Source organism: Coregonus lavaretus (assembly GCF_964263955.1).
Source record: "Coregonus lavaretus genome assembly, chromosome: 20".
Classification (NCBI taxonomy): Eukaryota; Metazoa; Chordata; class Actinopteri; order Salmoniformes; family Salmonidae; genus Coregonus; species Coregonus lavaretus.
The window spans coordinates 36428243-36448438 of NC_140007.1; the positions used below are offsets into that span (position 1 = coordinate 36428243).

General features: G+C 42.8%; 1 protein-coding gene across 3 annotated transcripts in view; it reads left to right on the top strand.

Annotated features, from left to right (window-relative positions):
* Positions 1–20196, top strand: part of mical1 (microtubule associated monooxygenase, calponin and LIM domain containing 1) — a 49059-nt gene that overhangs the window by 5700 nt on the left and 23163 nt on the right. For all 3 annotated transcript variants that reach the window (XM_084185267.1, XM_084185266.1, XM_084185268.1), the window contains exons 3-9: positions 15628–15938; positions 16204–16411; positions 16670–16777; positions 16963–17058; positions 17287–17442; positions 18243–18343; positions 19768–20025. In XM_084185267.1, the coding sequence (XP_084041393.1) occupies positions 15681–15938; positions 16204–16411; positions 16670–16777; positions 16963–17058; positions 17287–17442; positions 18243–18343; positions 19768–20025 (1185 nt within the window). In that variant the 5' untranslated portion in view covers positions 15628–15680. The remainder of the gene's footprint in view (positions 1–15627; positions 15939–16203; positions 16412–16669; positions 16778–16962; positions 17059–17286; positions 17443–18242; positions 18344–19767; positions 20026–20196) is intronic.

Sequence of the window (20196 nt, forward strand, 5' to 3'; positions counted from 1 at the left end):
GTTAACATTCTTTGTGGCTAACTGAATTGGGCCGTTTGTTTTTGTCTCTCTCTTCAAACACAGTGAAGGGAGCGGCACCAGGGTTGAATGGAGTTAAGGCTAGACCTTTGTCTCCTTGGTATCTTCTTGATTTATTACAGCTTGAGGGGGTGAGGTTTGTGTAATTTAGGGCCTGTCATGTTTAAGCTAAACATGAGTGTGTGTGCAAGACAGGGGAGCGGGTGACTGGTTGGAGTAATAGTTCAGCCGTCCTCAGGGACAAAGGAAGTGGGCGGAGCAATAAAAGAGCGGGAAAACTGAAGAGGACTATATAAGATGGAGGGAGACCTTAAGAATGGGTGAAACAAGGATGTCTACTATCGGCATATCTATTTATTGTGGCCATCGAGATGTTAGCTATTAAAATCAGATCCAATAATAATATCAGAGGATTAGAAATACAGGGCTTAAAAACAAAGGTGTCATTGTACGCTGATGATTCATGTTTTCTTTTAAATCCACAACTAGAATCCCTCCACAGCCTCATAGAGGATCTAGATACATTTTCTAACCTCTCTGGATTACAACCAAATTATGACAAATGTACTATATTACGTATTGGATCACTAAAAAATAAAAATTTTACATTACCATGTAGTTTACCAATAAAATGGTCTGATGGTGATGTGGATATACTCGGAATACATATCCCAAAGGAAATAAATGATCTCACTTCAATAAATTTTAATAGAAAGTTAGCAAAAATAGATAAGATCTTACTACCATGGAAAGGAAAATACCTGTCAATTTGTGGAAAAATCACCCTGATTAACTCTTTAGTATTATCCCAGTCTTGCCTACGCCTAGCGAACAGTTTTTTAAAATTATATGAGAAAAAAATATTCAATTTTATTTGGAACGGCAAGCCAGACAAAATTAAAAGAGCATATTTATATAATGAATATGAATTCGGAGGACAGAAATTATTAAATATTAAAGCATTAGACCTATCACTAAAAGCTTTAGTCATACAAAAGTTATACTTAAATCCGAACTGGTTCTCAAGCAAATTAGTAAGATTGTCTCACCCAATGTTCAAGAAAGGCCTTTTTCCCTTTATTCAGATTACAACCTCTCACTTTCAGTTATTTGAAAAGGAAATCATCTCCCAAATGTCACTATTTCTAAAACAAGCCATAGAAAGTTGGTTGCAATTTCAATTTAATCCTCCAGAAACGACAGAACAAATAATGCAACAAATATTGTGGTTAAATTCAAATATACTAATTGACAAAAAACCTTTTATTTTTTGACAGAATGTTTAAAAAAGGTATGATCTTCGTAAATGATATCATCGGTAGGACTGGTGGAGTTATGTCGCACATGCAGCTAACAAAAACATATGGAAATGTCTGCTCTACCCAAAATTACAACCAAATAATTGCAGCCTTACCGCAAAAGTGGAAGAGGAAAGTGGAAGGGGGAGAAAGTAAGGAACTTGTCTGTCGGCCTTGCATTAAAGAACATAATTGGTTAAGGAAAACTGTGATAAAATAAAAAAGTATATCAGTTTCACTTAAGGACCAAAGGATTGACAGCCGTCCCATATAGATTGCAAAATAGTTGGGAAGAGATCTTTGACGTACCGATCCCATGGCATAGTGTTTATGAACTGACACGCAAAACGACACCGGATTCAAAAATTAGAATCTTTCAATTTAAATTATGATATAAAATTCTTGCTACCAATAGAATGTTATTTATATGGGGGATACAATCTTCCCAGCTCTGCAGGTTTTGCTGTGAAGAGACAGAATCATTAGATCATTTGTTTTGGTTCTGTCCATTTGTAGCTTGTTTTTGGACACAGGTCCAGGAATGGCTAAAGGATTGCAATATTTACCTGGAACTAACCTTGCAGATAGCATTACTGGGTGATCTGAAAAGTCATAGTCAATCAATCAATAATATAATAATACTTTTAGCAAAAATGTTTATTTTTAGTTCACAATCTGTAGAAGCAATGAGAATAGAGAGGTTCAGAATTTTTGTGAAACATCACAGTACGGTTGAAATATATATGACAAATAGAAATCCTATATGGATGGTGTTAAGAGATAGATGGGAGGTATTGAATAGAGTTGAAGGATGGGACTAATAACAAATAACAACAAATAATAACAAAGATAGCTAATAATGTAAGCATACTGTGTCCATAATAAGTATATAGGTTGTATGTTGGGAGCTTTTGGGAAGGAGCACAGTTAGAAAGATATGGCATATAGAAGCAAACTGGATGGACACCATGAAAATGATCGGAGAGGTTGAGAGTAGAAGAAGTTCAGGAGCAAAAATAAATAAATATATATATATATACAGTGGGGAGAACAAGTATTTGATACACTGCCGATTTTGCAGGTTTTCCTACTTGCAAAGCATGTAGAGGTCTGTCATTTTTATCATAGGTACACTTCAACTGTGAGAGACGGAATCTAAAACAAAAATCAAGAAAATGACATTGTATGATTTTTAAGTAATTCATTTGCATTTTATTGCATGACATAAGTATTTGATCACCTACCAACCAGTAAGAATTCCGGCTCTCACAGACCTGTTAGTTTTTCTTTAAGAAGCCCTCCTGTTCTCCACTCATTACCTGTATTAACTGCACCTGTTTGAACTCATTACCTGTATAAAAGACACCTGTCCACACACTCAATCAAACAGACTCCAACCTCTCCACAATGGCCAAGACCAGAGAGCTGTGTAAGGACATCAGGGATACATTTGTAGACCTGCACAAGGCTGGGATGGGCTACAGGACAATAGGCAAGCAGCTTGGTGAGAAGGCAACAACTGTTGGTGCAATTATTAGAAAATGGAAGAAGTTCAAGATGACGGTCAATCACCCTCGGTCTGGGGCTCCATGCAAGATCTCACCTCGTGGGGCATCAATGATCATGAGGAAGGTGAGGGATCAGCCCAGAACTACACGGCAGGACCTGGTCAATGACCTGAAGAGAGCTGGGACCACAGTCTCAAAGAAAACCATTAGTAACACACTACGCCGTCATGGATTAAAATCCTGCAGCACACGCAAGGTCCCCCTGCTCAAGCCAGCGCATGTCCAGGCCCGTCTGAAGTTTGCCAATGACCATCTGGATGATCCAGAGGAGGAATGGGAGAAGGTCATGTGGTCTGATGAGACAAAAATAGAGCTTTTTGGTCTAAACTCCACTCGCCGTGTTTGGAGGAAGAAGGATGAGTACAACCCCAAGAACACCATCCCAACCGTGAAGCATGGAGGTGGAAACATCATTCTTTGGGGATGCTTTTCTGCAAAGGGGACAGGACGACTGCACCGTATTGAGGGGAAGATGGATGGGGCTATGTATCGCGAGATCTTGGCCAACAACCTCCTTCCCTCAGTAAGAGCATTGAAGATGGGTCGTGGCTGGGTCTTCCAGCATGACAACGACCCAAAACGCATAGCCAGGGCAACTAAGGAGTGGCTCCGTAAGAAGCATCTCAAGGTCCTGGAGTGGCCTAGCCAGTCTCCAGACCTGAACCCAATAGAACATCTTTGGAGGGAGCTGAAAGTCCGTATTGCCCAGCGACAGCCCCGAAACCTGAAGGATCTGGAGAAGGTCTGTATGGAGGAGTGGGCCAAAATCCCTGCTGCAGTGTGTGCAAACCTGGTCAAGACCTACAGGAAACATATGATCTCTGTAGTTGCAAACAAAGGTTTCTGTTCCAAATATTAAGTTCTGCTTTTCTGATGTATCAAATACTTATGTCATGCAATAAAATGCAAATTAATTACTTAAAAATCATACAATGTGATTTTCTGGATTTTTGTTTTAGATTCCGTCTCTCACAGTTGAAGTGTACCTATGATAAAAATTACAGACCTCTACATGCTTTGTAAGTAGGAAAACCTGCAAAATCGGCAGTGTATCATATACTTGTTCTCCCCACTGTATATAATATAATTATTGTAAAATTAACTCTGTCCATAAGGTGTAGATAGTAAGTATAGACCGGAAGTAGAGGCCTGGGCATTGTTGTTCACTAATTTACTCCAAGTAGGGAAAGGATGGTGGGGTTGAAAAGTAATAAAGGGGAGTATATATATAAAAAATAATTGGAAGTGGGATTGGAAGTGATGCAGACAATTACATTGATAGAAGATACAATCTATCTGCAATATTAAGCTGATCCACACCCCCCCCCCCCCCCCCCCCCCTCTACAGACGGGTATCGGCTTTGTTGAAAACTTTAATAAAGTCATTTCTTGATGCAACAAAAACTGTGTAAGACCTTATTTGTAATAAAGTATAGTGGTTATTTTCCACAACAACAACAGTTGGTGCGATTATTCGCAAATGGAAGAAACACAAAATAACTGTCAATCTCCCTCGGCCTGGGACTCAATGCAAGATCTCACCTCGTGGAGTTGCAATGATCATGAGAACGGTGAGGAATCAGCCCAGAACTACACAGGAGGATCTTGTCAATGATCTCAAGGCAGCTGGGACCATAGTCACCAAGAAAACAATTGGTAACACACTATGCCGTGAAGGACTGAAATCCTGCAGCGCCCGCAAGGTCCCCCTGCTCAAGAAAGCGCATATACAGGCCCGTCTGAAGTTTGCCAATGAACATCTGAATGATTCAGAGGAGAACTGGGTGAAAGTGTTGTGGTCAGATGAGACCAAAATGGAGCTCTTTGGCATCAACTCAACTCGCCGTGTTTGGAGGAGGAGGAATGCTGCCTATGACCCCAAGAACACCATCCCCACGTCAAACATGGAGGTGGAAACATTATGCTTTGGGGGTGTTTTTCTGCTAAGGGGACAGGACAACTTCACCGCATCAAAGGGACGATGGACGGGGCCATGTACCGTCAAATATTGGGTGAGAACTTCCTTCCCTCAGCCAGGGCATTGAAAATGGGTTGTGGATGGGTATTCCAGCATGACAATGATCCAAAACACACGGCCAAGGCAACAAAGGAGTGGCTCAAGAAGAAGCACATTAAGGTCCTGGAGTGGCCTAGCCAGTCTCCAGACCTTAATCCCATAGAAAATCTGTGGAGGGAGCTGAAGGTTCGAGTTGCCAAACGTCAGCCTCAACCTTAATGACTTGGAGAAGATCTGCAAAGAGGAGTGGGACAAAATCCCTCCTGAGATGTGTGCAAACCTGGTGGCCAACTACAAGAAACGTCTGACCTCTGTGATTGCCAACAAGGGTTTTGCCACCAAGTACTAAGTCATGTTTTGCAGAAGGGTCAAATACTTATTTCCCTCATTAAAATGCAAATCAATTTATAACATTTTTGACATGCGTTTTTCTGGATTTTTTTGTTGTTATTCTGTCTCTCACTGTTCAAATAAACCTACCATAAAAATTATAGACTGATCATGTCTTTGTCAGAGGGCAAACGTACAAAATCAGCAGGGGATCAAATACTTTTTTCCCTCACTGTACAAGTCACTACTGTTTTAATGCATGACTCATCGAAGAGCTTTGTGGTTATGAATTGAATGATGACTGGGTAATGATGTTGGTCATGATTTTGATCGTGTTTAGTCATCTCCAGTGAAGCAAGTTCCTGAGTAATTTGATAGATGGCATTTCTTTCTGTGTGACTCTTGGTAACAAAATTGAAGATGTGGATCTGACAGCTATAGGGTTGCAACTGTACATTCTGCACAGTCATTGCAGTGGAACTATTCTGCCCTACAAAGGCGAAATGCAGTAACTACGTAATTATTTTTACTGCAAAATCTGACTTCAAAGTCTTCTGTCTCGACAGACCGCAATTTCTGAATCTCCATTATATACTCTGATCAATTGGCTTGTTCTCAAATTAAATCAAATCAAATTTTATTTTCCACATGCGCCGAATACAACAGGTGAAATGCTTACTTACAAGCTCTTAACCAACAATGCATTTTTTAAAGATAGATATATTTTTTAAGTGTTAAGTAAAATAAATAAAAGCAAATAACTAAAGAGCAGCAGTAAAATAAAATAACAGTACGGAGACTATATACAGGGGGGTACCGGTGCAGAATCAATGTGCGGGGGCACCGGCTAGTCGAGGTAATTGAGGTAATATGTACATGTGGGTAGAGTTAAAGTGACTATGCATAAATAATAGACAGAGTTGCAGCAGCGTAAAAGAGGGGGGTGGGGGTGGGGGGGCAGTGCAAATAGTCCGGGTAGCAATGATTAGCTGTTCAGGAGTCGTATGGCTTGGGGGTAGAAGCTGTTGAGAAGCCTTTTGGACCTAGACTTGGCGCTCCGGTACCGCTTGCCGTGCGGTAGCAGAGAGAACAGTCTATGACTAGGGTGGCTGGAGTCTTTGACAATTTTGAGGGCCTTCCTCTGACACCGCCTGGTATAGAGGTCCTGGATGGCAGGAAGCTTGGCCCCAGTGATGTACTGGGCCGTACGCACTACCCTCTGTAGTGCCTTGCGGTCGGAGGCCGAGCAGTTGCCATACCAGGCGGTGATGCAACCAGTCAGGATGCTCTCGATGGTGCAGCTGTATAACCTTTTGAGGATCTGAGGACCCATGCCAAATCTTTTCAGTCTCCTGAGGGGGAATAGGCTTTGTCGTGCCCTCTTCACAACTGTCTTGGTGTGTTTGGACCATGATAGTTAGTTGGTGATGTGGACACCAAGGAACTTGAAGCTCTCAACCTGTTCCACTACAGCCTCGTCGATGAGAATGGGGGCGTGCTCAGTCCTCTTTTTTTTCCTGTAGTCCACAATCATCTCCTTTGTCTTGGTCACGTTGAGGGAGAGGTTGTTGTTCTTGTGTCAGGAAACTAAATACCACATTAATCAGATAATATACCTGGCCATTACAACCAATCAAATATTTCTGACCACATTCATAGTTACTGCGTTTTGCCTTTTGTAGGGCAGTTAATTCACACCATGTTAGATCAATGGATAACATCAAGCTGTCAACTAGCTGTTCTTTAGGTTTCAAACATGACATACAGCTACACAGCCAGACCAGTTACACATAGGTTGGAGTGGGACTGCTGTAGGATATATTGGCCAGTCAATCGTGAGTCATCTAAGCTGTGAACAGCAGTAATGATTTGATGGTGTAAGATGAGGCAGGGTTGAGGACAGGCCATGGTAGTAAGATTTAGCTTCATTAGCTCCATGACAGCACAACTATATGAGGGCCAAAGAGAAGTCAGGAAAGACATGGTTGCCCTGTTTCTAGGAGCTCCTAGCCAACTTTGCAGTATTTTTTGTTGTCATTTCCTACATTATTTGCTCAGACCGTTTCTTGCGTTATTACCTACAGCCGAAAATAACTTTGGGATATTAGATCGGCGGTCACTAGCATTTCTACCAGAAATTAGACTTCCCTGAATTGGTGTTTGAACTCCCCGAGGAAGTTCCATTCATCCTGGGGGCTGCACTAAAACGCTGATTCTGGAGAAGAGGAAGGAGGAGTGGGCTCCTAGTAAGACTCGGGAGGCGTGCATACAATCCACCTCTTCCGAGTATATTACTCTCTAACGTTCAGTACACAAGCTCAAGGAGAGAATCTCCTTCCAAAGAGACATCAGGGACTGTAACACTCTGTTTTACTGAATCATCCCCGTCCATTCAGCCAGTGGGGTTCTCCGTCCATTGTGCGGACAGGAAGAAAGAACTCTCCTGGAAAAAGAAAGGTGGAGGTGCATGTTTTATAATTAACTACTCATGTTGTGATTGTGGTAACGTACAGGATCTCAAATCCTTTTGTTCTCCCGATCTGGAATACCTCACCATCAAATGCAGACCGCTTTACCTCCCGAGATAATTTTCTTCGGTCATCGTCACTGCCGTGTATATTCCCGGGGTCTGCAGGGGTGTGTACTATGCCACTGCTTATAATTATAAGTTAAGTATAACTATAAGAAATGTAAGATGTGTCAAATAAATTATATCCAGCTCAGGGCTCCAGCTATGCATTTGGTTTGCTAGCTAAGTGGCTAGATGTCAAGATCATGCTTCTTGGTTACAGCAGAGACATTCAATCCCCTCCTGGAACAAGGTAACTGTTGCCTAAATTGTTTTGTGCGTCCCCCCCCCCCCCCCCCCCCCCCCCCAAAAAAAAAAAAAAAAAAACTTCTGGTAATACCGTATATGGTACAGAAATGGTATGACATGACAGTATAAAATAAATCTGGATGCCGCCCAACCCTAAACTACACTGGACTTTGTGCAAACTGGAAACCGCATATCCTGAGGCTGCATTTATTGTAGCTGGGGACTTTAATAAAGTAAATCTGAGAAAAATGCTACCGAAATTCTAGCAACACATCTCCTGTACTACTCGCACATTGAACACTCATTGCTACTCCCCCTTCCGGGGCGGCTAAAAGGCCCACCCTTCCCTTCGGCAAATCAGATCACGCCTCCATTTTGCTCCTTCCTTCCTAAAGGCAGAAACCTAAACAGGAAGTACCCGTGGCATGGACTGTTCAACGTTGGTCTGACCAATCGGAATCTACACTTCAAGATTGTTTTGATCACGAGGACTGGGAAATGTTCCAGGTTGGCTTTGAAAATAGTATTGATGTACACTATATATACAAAAGTATGTGGACACCCCTTCATATTAGTGGATTTGGCTATTTCAGCCACACCAGTTGCTGACAGGTGTATAAAATCGAGAAGCCGCACACAAGCCTAAGATCACCATGCGCAATGCCAAGCGTCGGCTGGAGTGGTGTAAAGCTCACCGCCATTGGACTGTGGAGCAGTGGAAACACGTCCTCTGGAGTGATGAAACACACTTCACCATCTGGCAGTCCGACAGACGAATCTGGGTTTGGTGAATGCCAGCAGAACTCTACCTGCCCGAATGCATAGTGCCAGCTGGAAAGTTTGGTGGAGGATGAATAATGGTCTGGGGATGTTTTTAATGGTTCGGGCTAGGCCCCTTAGTTCCAGTGAAGGGACATCTTAAAGCTTGACTGGTACTGTATATTACAAACACAGTGCATGTCAGTGCAAAAACCATGCCATGAGGTCGAAGGAATTGTCTGTAGAGCTCCAAGAAAGGATTGTGTCGAGGCACAGATCTGGGGAAGGGTACCAAAACATTTCTGCAGCATTGAAGGTCCCCAAGAACACAGTGGCCTCAATCATTCTTAAATGGAAGAAGTTTGGAACCACCAAGACTCTTTCTAGAGCTGGTCGCCCAGTCAAACTGAGCAATCGGGGGAGAAGGGCCTTGGTCTGGGAGGTGACCAAGAACCTGATGGTCACTCTGACAGAGCTCCAGAGATCCTCTGTGGAGATGGGAGAACCTTACAGAAGGACAACCATCACTGCAGCACTCCACCAATCAGGCCTTTATGGTAGAGCGGCCAGACGGAAACCACACCTCTGTAAAAGTCACATGACAGCCCACTTGGAGTTTGCCAAAAGGCACCTAAAGACTCCCAGACCATGAGAAACAAGATTCTCTGGTCTGATGAAGCCAAGATTGAACTCTTTGGCCTGAATGCTAAGCGTCACATTATTTTTTAAAAATCTTTATTTTAACAGGGAAAAACAGACTGAGACCTGGATCTCTTTTACGGCTGTGCCCTGTGTAAACATGTTGACGTACAGTTTTAGACATACAGACAAGAACATTTCAAACATACAAAACATAAAACACAATTCAACAGAAACAATCACAGACAACATCATATTGATCCTCCATAACATTTTTAAAATGGGCAAGGAACACCAGAGTGTCTAACTTAAGTTGGATCTGCAGTTTGTTCCATAAATAAGGTGCAAAGGAACTGAAGGCAGTCCTACCCAACTCTGTGGAGACCACAGAAGTCTCTAATGTAATCCACATCTGTGATCTGGTTTTAAAATTAGTATATCTAGTGGAAATTAATGATGATATATATGGAGGTAGTTTTAAAAGAAGTGCTTTATAAATAAACAAGAGAGCATGTTGCTCTCGCCTCACAGATAGAGAGGCCCAACCCACATGTTGATATAGGATACAGTGATGAGTTTTGTAACTATCACCCGTGATAAACCTGAGTGCACAATGGTAAATAGCATCCAGTGGTTTTAATGTGTTTGCCGATGCATGCATATAGATAATATCACCATAATCTAGAACGGACATAAAAGTAGCCTGCACAATTTGTTTTCTATTTACGGAGGACAGACAAGCCCTGTTTCTGTAAAGGAACCCTATCTTGAATTTTGAGCTTTTTTCCCAATTCAGTAACATGTTTTTTAAAAGAAAGCCTATCATCTAACCATACCCCTAACTATTTATATGCAGAGACCTGTTTGATTTGAGTACCGTCCAAGCTAGTGATTACAAAAGTGTTTCTAATTGAGAGTTTAGACCTAGAAAAAAACATGACATTTGTTTTCTTAGCGTTTAAAACAAGTTTAAGCTGTAAAAGAGACCACTGTAGTATCCTAAAATCAGACTCCAACTGCATTAAAGCTTGGTCCGCTGTTGGAGCAATAGAGTACATCACTGTGTCATCTGCATATAAATGGAATTTACAATATCTGACATCATCACCAATGTTGTTTATATAAAGTGAGAACAATAGTGGGCCAATTATTGAACCCTGAGGGACCCCTTTAAGTAACTGTAAGGGGTCAGACTTGACCCTGTCGACCATGACGGCCTGAGTTCTAACTTTAAAATAGTCATAAAACCATCGACAGGCATCAGTGCCCAGTCCTATAGATGACAGCTTACTCAAAAGGATAGCATGGTCTACAGTGTCAAAAGCTTTTGACAAATCTACAAACGACGCAGCACAGTGCGTTCTATCATCTAAGGCATTTGCAATATAATTTACAACAAGCATAGTAGCCGATGTGGTACTGTGTTTAGATCTAAAACCAGATTGATTGGGGCTAAAAATACAGTTAACAGAAAGAAAAGATTGTAACTGTTTGTTGACTATAGATTCTAGGATCTTTGCCAGACAAGGGAGCCTAGAGATGGGTCGATAGTTATCCAAATCACTACCGTCACCTCCCTTATGTAATGGCAGAACAAAAGCTGCTTTCCACACCTTAGGGATATTTCCTGTGCTTAATGTTAGATTAAAAATGTGTGTCACTGGACCAGCAATGATAGGTGCAGCACACTTAAGTAAGTACGGGTCTAAATTGTCAGCGCCTAAGGATTTCTTAGTATCAATGGCACACAGGGCAGCTAGAACCTCTGCTTCAGTTATTTTCTGGAAACTAAAAACAGGGTTACCATTTTTCAGAGTAACAGTTGAAAAGCAAGACGAAAAATCAACTAACTGGCCAGTACCACAATGGCCACTTTTCTTTTCAAATAAAAAACCAGCAGAGATGAAATGCTTATTAAAAGCATCACAAATATCTTTTTTTTTTCACTTAGAATACAGGAGTCTGAGATAATTTGCTTTGGAAGAGAAACAGCAGAATTCCCCCGTTTCAGTGAATTAACGGTTTTCCAGAATTTTGCAGGATCTCCTGCAGAATCTGTCATAGCATTAAGGAAGTAATTTGATTTTGCCTTTTTGACAGCTGCAGTACATTTATTTCTCAATTTCCTAAAAAACTGCCAATCAGCTGGAGTACCTGTTTTCCTCGCCAAGGCCCAGGCCCGATTCTTTTGCAGAAAAAGACCTGACAATTCAGGAGAGAACCAAGAACTGGTTCTGTTTCTTACTCTGTGCTTCTTAAGCGGGACATGTTTATCAGACATAGAGGTAACAATAGAAGAGAAAAAAGCAAGGGCTAAAACCGGGTCCAGAAAGCAGCAAGTGGATAAAAGCTCAGAGTGATATAAGTCAAGGATAAAAGCTTGCTGTGAGAAATGTTTATCATTTCTCTTAGAGATTATACAGGGATCAGAGTGTTTCAGCCTGGTATCTCTAATACAAGCAATAGAGCAGTGGTCACTGATATCATTTGAAAAAAACAAACATCTGGAGGAAACCAGGCACCATCCCTACGGTGAAGCATGGTGGTTGCAGCATCATGCTGTGGGGATGTTTTTCAGCGGCAGGGACTGGGAGACTAGTCAGGATCGAGGGAAAGATGAACGGATCAAAGTACAGAGAGATCCTTGATGAAAACCTGCTCCAGAGCACTCAGGACCTCAGACTGGCGCAAAGGTTCACCTTCCAACAGGACAACAACCCTAAGCACACAGCCAAGACAATGCAGGAGTGGCTTCGGGACAAGTCTCTGAATGTCCTTGAGTGGCCCAGCCAGAGCCTGGACTTGAATCCGATTGAACATCTCTGGAGAGACTTGAAAATAGCTGTGCAGCGATGCTCCCCAACCAACTTGACAGAGCTTGAGAGGATCTGCAGAGAAGAATGGGAGAACTCCCCAAATACAGGTGTGCCAAGCTTGTAGCGTCATACCCAAGAAGACTCGAGGCTGTAATCGCTGCCAAAGGTGCTTCAACAAAGTACTGAGTAAAGGGTCTGAATACTTATGTAAATGTGATATTTCATTATTATTATTATTTTTTATACATTTGCAAAAATGTCTTAACCTGTTTTTGCTTCGTCATTATGGGGTATTGTGTGTAGATTGAATCAGGAAAAACAGAACAATTTTATCCATTTTAGAATAAGGCCGTAACGTTACAAAATGCAGAAAAAGTCAAATGGGCTGAATACTTTCCGAATGCACTGTATATTCCAGACTCTGACTGCTCATTCTGATATTTCTTTCTTTAGATTTTTGGGATTTATGCTTATTGTTTTGTATTACTGCACTGTTGGAGATAGAAAGATAAGCATTTCGCTGCACCTGCAACATCTGCAAATATGTGTATGCGACCAATACAGTTTGATTTGAAAAAGGCTAAAGTACAGAGTTACTGTACTGAGAGGATGAGGATTTTCCACACATAGGCACAGTAGAGTAGAGCCTGTGATATTACCTATTCTGTACTTCCACAGAATAAACATGGACTCTCCGTCCATTGTATGAGGAGCTCTTGGTTTATGTTTGGTTATACTGTACAGAAGCCTATATTTCTCTCACAAGCACATATCTTTTTACAGCTCTCTGTGGTTTTAAAAAGCCCCTCACCCACTCTGACCAATAGGGTTTGTCTATCTGTCTCAGGTGTCTAGGAGATGATGCTGATTGTCATGTCACAACCAGGAAGTTATAGTATGTGTAAATGGTATCTCATCGACATGTTAATGTTTTTCCAGTATGTTGTTTTTCAAGTATGTGATACTAAGAGCTTTTCAGATCTCTTGACATCACCCTGCCCAGAGCACATGTTGACTAAGTGATTTAATTCTAACCAGCTGTTTAAGTAGAGCGTATAGCTTCTGTATAATGTGTGTGGCCAGTGAGGCTGAGTTTATCACACATCTGATCAGGGTGATGTGGCTAACCACTTTTGTCTCTGTTCCCTCTGGCAGAGACACTGGACCACAGATACAGTGCCTTGCAAAAGTATTCATCCCCCTAGGCATTTTTCCTATTTTGTTGCATTACAACCTGTAATTTAAATTGATTTTTATTTGGATTTCATGTAATGGACATACACAAAATAGTCCAAATTGGTGAAGTGAAATGAAAAAAATAACTTGTTTAGAAGAATTCAAAAAAATTAATAACAGAAAAGTGGTGCGTGCATATGTATTCTCCCCCTTTGCTATGAAGCCCCTAAAATAAGATCTGGTGCAACCAATTACCTTCAGAAGTCACATAATTAGTTAGATTGCACACAGGTGGACTTTTATTTAAGTGTCACATGATCTCAGTGTATATACACCTGTTCTGAAAGGCCCCAGAGTCTGCAACACCACACTAAGCAAGGGGCACCACCAAGCAAGCGGCACCATGAAGACCAAGGAGCTCTCCAAACAGGTCAGGGACAAAGTTGTGGAGAAGTACATATCAGGGTTGGGTTATAAAAAAATATCAGAAACTTTGAACATCCCAGTGAGCACCATTAAATCCATTATAAAAAAATGGAAAGAATATGGCACCATAACAAACCTGCCAAGAGAGGGCCGCCCACCAAAACTCACAGACCAAGCAAGGAGGGTATTAATCAGAGAGGCAACAAAGAGACCAAAGATAACCCTGAAGGAGCTGCAAAGCTCCACAGTGGAGATTGGAGAATCTAGCCATAGGACCACTTTAACCCGTACACTCCACAGAGCTGGGCTTTACAGAAGAGTGACCAGAAAAAAAGCAATTGCTTAAAGAAAAAAATAAGCAAACATGTTTGGTGTTCGCCAAAAGGCATGTGGGAGACTCCCCAAACATATGGAAGAAGGTACTCTGGTCAGATGAGACTAAAATTGAGCTTTTTGGCCATCAAGGAAAACGCTATGTCTGGCACAAACCCAACACCTATCATCACCCCGAGAACACAATCCCCACAGTGAAGCATGGTGGTGGCAGCATCAAGCTGTGGGGATGTTTTTCATCAGCAGGGACTGGGAAACTGGTCAGAATTGAAGGAATGATGGATGGCGCTAAATACAGGGAAATTCTTGAGGGAAACCTGTTTGTCTTCCAGAGATTTGAGACTGGGACGGCGGTTCACCTTCCAGCAGGACAATGACCCTAAGCATACTGCTAAAGCAACACTTGAGTGGGGTGGGGGGGGGGGGGGAATAGTTATGCGGGAATAGTTATGCACGCTCAAGTGTTCTGTTTTTTTGTCTTATTTATTGTTTGTTTCACAATAAAAAATATTTTGCATCTTCAAAGTGGTAGGCATGTTGTGTAAATCAAATCATTCAAACCCCCAAAAAATCCATTTTAATTCCAGGTTGTAAGGCAACAAAATAGGAAAAATGCCAAGGGGGGTGAATACTTTCGCAAGCCACTGTACAGGAAGTGTTTATTTTAGAGTAGTATCCTCACAATTGAGAGCGAACACTTGGCCTTAGGCTGATTGGCATATGTCCTCCATTGTACTGTCTATCTGTCCTCAAAGTGAATGTTGTGTTTTGTTCGTCCAGTGAAGAGGTCATGCATAACATCTACAGTTTCTACTTGTGAGGTTCAATCCTGAGCAAACATGTTTTATGCAACAACAACAAAAAAAGATTGGGTTCATGTTATATGGATAAAGGGACACATTTGACTTCAAATGTCCACTAACCACTGTCTTAGTTGTGTGTAATATATATCGTCACTAAGGTCAAACACCCTTCATGGTATCATTCAACAACATTAGGGAGCTGTCATAAAGACAGAACACATGGTTGGGGAAGTTAGCGATGACGTGGACTCAGGTGACTTTGAAAACATCTGATTTCAGTGTTGTATTTTCAGACAGAGGGAATTCTCACCAGTCATTGTGTCTGTTAGTCAGACCTCAGGACCACCTCCATAAATAACTCCAAACCCCAACGGCAATATTGCATCACTTTGTTAGCTAATCTTTGATTATATTAAGTGCTATAGCTGAGCTCAGTTATTTTTGGCAAGTTTTTCCAATTGTGATTGTTTTTTTTTGCCCAACTCTATCCCCTATTTTCAGAGGACAACTTTATTACTATAATGAATATATTTTTTTATCATATATTTGTATTCCCAGAAAATGGAAGATGAAACATTATATATATTGTAGGTTTCTCATGGTGTTGGTATTTGTTTTCTCCACAGTAAACTCCAGAGATTCTGAGCCAAGGCACCGGTACGCCACACCATCCACTACCATGGCGAACCAGGGCCCTACCAACCCGTCCCATGCCTTGTTTGACCAGTTCGTCCAAGCCCAGACCTGTAAGGAGGTGCAGCGTACCTTCTCAGAGCTCTGCCACCACCTACAGGTGGACCCCAGTGACTACCAGAGCTTCTACACCAAGCTCAAGGAGAGGCTCAACTACTGGAAGGCGAAGGCCCTCTGGGTCAAGCTGGACAAGCGGGCCCAACACCAAGACTACCAGCAAGGCGAAGTCTGTGCCAAAAACAAGGTGTGTATTTATTTATTCTCATTTAAGAGAAGAAGAGGAATACTCAAGAAGTTCTCTGAAGTAAAATACATTTGTACAAAGACGGTGGCTATGTAGCGTGGTTAAGGTTTCTACATCAGTGTTGTGTATCTACAGTGGCAGAGTACTGTCTGCTTTTAATATTATCAAGGTGCATTCAGCAACTGCAGAGCTTATTCTCTCTTTCCTCATTTCTTCCTTCCTCTTTTTTATTTCTCTTCTCTCTCTTTCCCCTCTCTCTCCTCAGTGCCTGGTGCTGGGTGCAGGGCCGTGCGGGCTGAGGACAGCCATAGAGCTGGCTCTGCTGGGGGCTCAGGTGGTGGTACTGGAGAAGAGAGACTCTTTCTCCCGGAATAACGTGCTGCACCTGTGGCCCTACACCATCTACGACCTGCGTGGGCTGGCTGCCAAGAAGTTCTACGGCAAATTTTGCACGGGGGCTCTGGATCACATCAGTATGTCCACCACTGCCATACTAGATCAACCTGATTTCCTGGTGTAATAATACCAATCATATTTATTTATTTATTACGCATGACTAAATCAAACCTGTCTCTTATCAGTTTGCTATGATGCTATTAAGGTTATTGAACATAGTGTATGAGTATGTGTCTGTATTATCAGGCATCAGTCAACTGTTTAAATTTAAGAGGATCGTTTTAATTCCCTGTGTGACAATATCATACATATTTGTACGTGTCTGTATCCTTCAGGTATCCGTCAGCTCCAGCTGATACTGCTAAAGGTGTCTCTTCTCCTGGGGGTGGAGGTTCACACAGGGGTGGAATTCAAAGGCTTTGTGGAGCCCTCAGGTGCCACAGGTACATCTAGACCCTCCCCCCGTTCCCTCCGTGTATTAGAGGAATAAAATACTAAATATTTACGTGGCAGTAAAAGCTTGTAGGGCAGTTGAAATAATTTGTCCGAAGTGTTCAGTATGAGTGGAAATAGACGTTAACTCTGCTCTTCATGTGGCTTTCCCTCTGTTGTTGTCTGTCTCCATCAGGCTGGATGGCCAAGATGTTTCCTGACAATCACCCTGCTGGGAAGTTCCAGTTTGATGTCTTCATATCTGCAGGAGGAGGAAGCTTCGTCCCGAATGGTGAGGAGAGAGGACACACTCACACTGTCATCCTACTGAACAGACTGTACACATTGTAGACCAGTGTATTATCATATGACTTCATCCCTGATGGTGAGGAGAGAGGACACACTCTGCTGTAGCTCCTATACAATGGATTTATTCAACTGAAACACTCAATTATATGCACCTGAATTCAGGCTGCATGCGCTTCTCCTCAATATGCACGTCTTTATCCCCACTCCCCAGGCTTCAGGAGGAAGGAGCTGCGAGGGAAGCTGGCCATCGGCATCACGTGTAACTTCATCAACCGTCACACAGCAGCCGAGGGCCAGGTGGAAGAGATCAGCGGTGTGGCCCGCATCTACAACCAGAAGTTCTTCCAGGACCTGCTCACAGAGACAGGTAGGATTCTATTCTATTCTACGACCTGAGTTTGGGTCTACTGAGCGCCAACATTCACATTTACATTTAAGTCATTTAGCAGACGCTCTTATCCAGAGCGACTTACAAATTGGTGCATTCACCTTAGGATAGCCAGTGGGACAACCACCCTTTTTTTCTTTGTCTTTTTTTTATGGGGGGGGGGTGGGGGAGGGGGGGGGGGGGGTAGAAGGATTACTGTTATACTATTCCAGGTATTCCTTAAAGAGGTAGGGTTTCAAGTGTCTCCGGAAGGTGGTCATTGACTCCGCTGTCCTGGCGTCAGAGCAGTGAATAGCTTTGACTGGGCTGAGCGGGAACTGTGCTTCCGTAGAGGTAGGGGGCTAGCAGGCCAGAGGTGGATGAACGTAGTGCCCTCATTTGGGTGTAGGGTCTGATCAGAGCCTGAAGGTAAGGAGGTGCCGTTCCCTTCACAGCTCCGTAGGCAAACACCATTGGTTTGTAGTAGAGTACTTCTACTGGTGGTTCCTGTGTAATGATGCTATTATCTTTGATGCACCCTGTCTTCTGTGCTCCGGTGCTGTTTCACTTGTCTTGTCATTGTCTTGTAACTAGTTTATTTCACTCATTCATTCCCTCTTTATCCCCCTTCTCTTGGTCGCTCTCTCTCTGTCTCTCTCTCTCTCTCTCTCTCTCTCTCTCTCTCTCTCTCTCTCTCTCTCTCTCTCTCTCTCTCTCTCTCTCTCTCTCTGTGTGTGTCTCCCTCTCTCTCTCTGTGTTTCTCTCTCACTCTTTGTGTCTCTCTCTCTCTCTCCCTCCAGGTATTGATCTGGAGAACATAGTCTACTATAAAGACGACACCCACTACTTTGTCATGACTGCCAAGAAGAAGAGCCTGTTAAAGATGGGGGTCATTAAACAGGTGAGGAAAACACATCCATTACTACCAGCAGCAGCAGGTCCATACTAGGCCTCTAGAGGTCAGATAGCTAGCAACAATGACAAGAAGCTGCCATGTGTGGAATCGTAGGTGGCTCGTTTCAGCTCGTATCTTGTTATTGATACCGTGTCTTGTTTTGAGGTGTTTTGACTGATGTCACGTCGATGCTAATATGGCTAAAATTAGCTAGCTAGCTAACCAACAACTGTTATGATGTATTTGAGAGACAAGAAGTACTCATTGTGCAAATGTATTTATCCATCTCTGGCTCCTCTGACCTCTGACATCTGCATCCTAATATAGTCCTCCCCACAGGCTGGGGGGCTTTCCTGCTCTAAGGGAATAGACGCTAATAAACCCTTTTAATGGAATTGATGTCTGTATAGCACTATACCTGTTCACTCACTCTTCTCACACTACAAGTCTGGAGGGACTAAGCTAGATAATCTTGTTTTGTCTTCAATGATTAGAACTCACACTGACTATAAAAAAAAAAAAAAAATGCTTTCCTCTGTGTCCTCTTATAGTTCAGTTGCCAACATGGGAGATGTTCTGCTCAATAACTGTTTAGTAATCATTCTATATACAGTATTTGTGCATGATTATGGGGGTTGTTTTTTTTGTAGTTCTTGTCACTGTTCCATTTTGTTTAAAGAGGCTGACTCACTGTGTGTGCTTTATGTGGAGCATATAATGCTTGGCTAGGATGATTGTACCCAATGTTTTCACATAAAGCAGCATCTAGATTCTAGTCAGTGATGGACATCTCTCAGATGTATGCCACCACCACCCCAGTGCTTGAATTAGGCCTATCTGCTTCCGTTGTACAGAGTACCAGCTCCTTCAATTTTCTTCTGCTTGAGTATGGCTAATAAGAACACCAGTACTGTAAACATTTAAATGAGTACCAGCCCCTAAGGCAGTGGTCTAAGGCACTGCATCGCAGTGCTAGCTGTGCCACTAGAGATCCTGGTTCGAATCCAGGCTCTGCTGTAGCCGGCCGCAACCGGGAGACCAATGGGGCGGCGCACAATTGGCCCAGCGTCGTCCAGGGTAGGGGAGGGAATGGCCGGCAGGGAGGTAGCTCAGTTGGTAGAGCATGGCGTTTGCAACGCCAGGGTTGTGGGTTCGATTCCCACGGGGGGCCAGTATGAAAATAAAAAAAGAATAATGTATGCACTAACTGTAAGTCGCTCTGGATAAGAGCGTCTGCTAAATGACGTAAATGTAAATGTTATTCATTCCACTTCAAGCACTGACCACCCCCAATGTGTCCCCCATAGAGATGCATTAATTTAAAATGTTTGTTCTATTTAATGATATGTTGTTCCCTCTGTGACCATCATAGATATAAGTGTTTTATATCTCTATGGTGACCACCTACAATATGTTCCCTCTGTCTCCAGGACTTTAGCGATGCCGACAAGCTCCTGGCCCAGGTCAACGTGGACCAGGAGGCCTTGTTCCGTTACGCCTACGACGCTGCCCAGTTCTCCACGGGCCACTGCCTGCCCGACATGCAGTTTGCCCAGAACCACGCGGGCCAGCCTGATGTGGCCATGTTCGACTTCACCTGTATGCACCGAGCTGAGAACGCCTCGCTGGTCAGGGAGAGAAAGGGAAAGAAACTACTCATGGGCCTGGTGGGAGACTGCCTGGTAGAGGTGAGAGGTCCTGCCAGTGTGCTGGATGTCTAGATTCACTCATGCGTAAACATGCTCCTGCACAGACGTGTGTGCGTGTGTGCGTGTGTGTGTGTGTGTGTGTGTGTGTGTGTGTGTGTGTGTGTGTGTGTGTGTGTGTGTGTACATACACTGAGTGTACAAAACATTCAG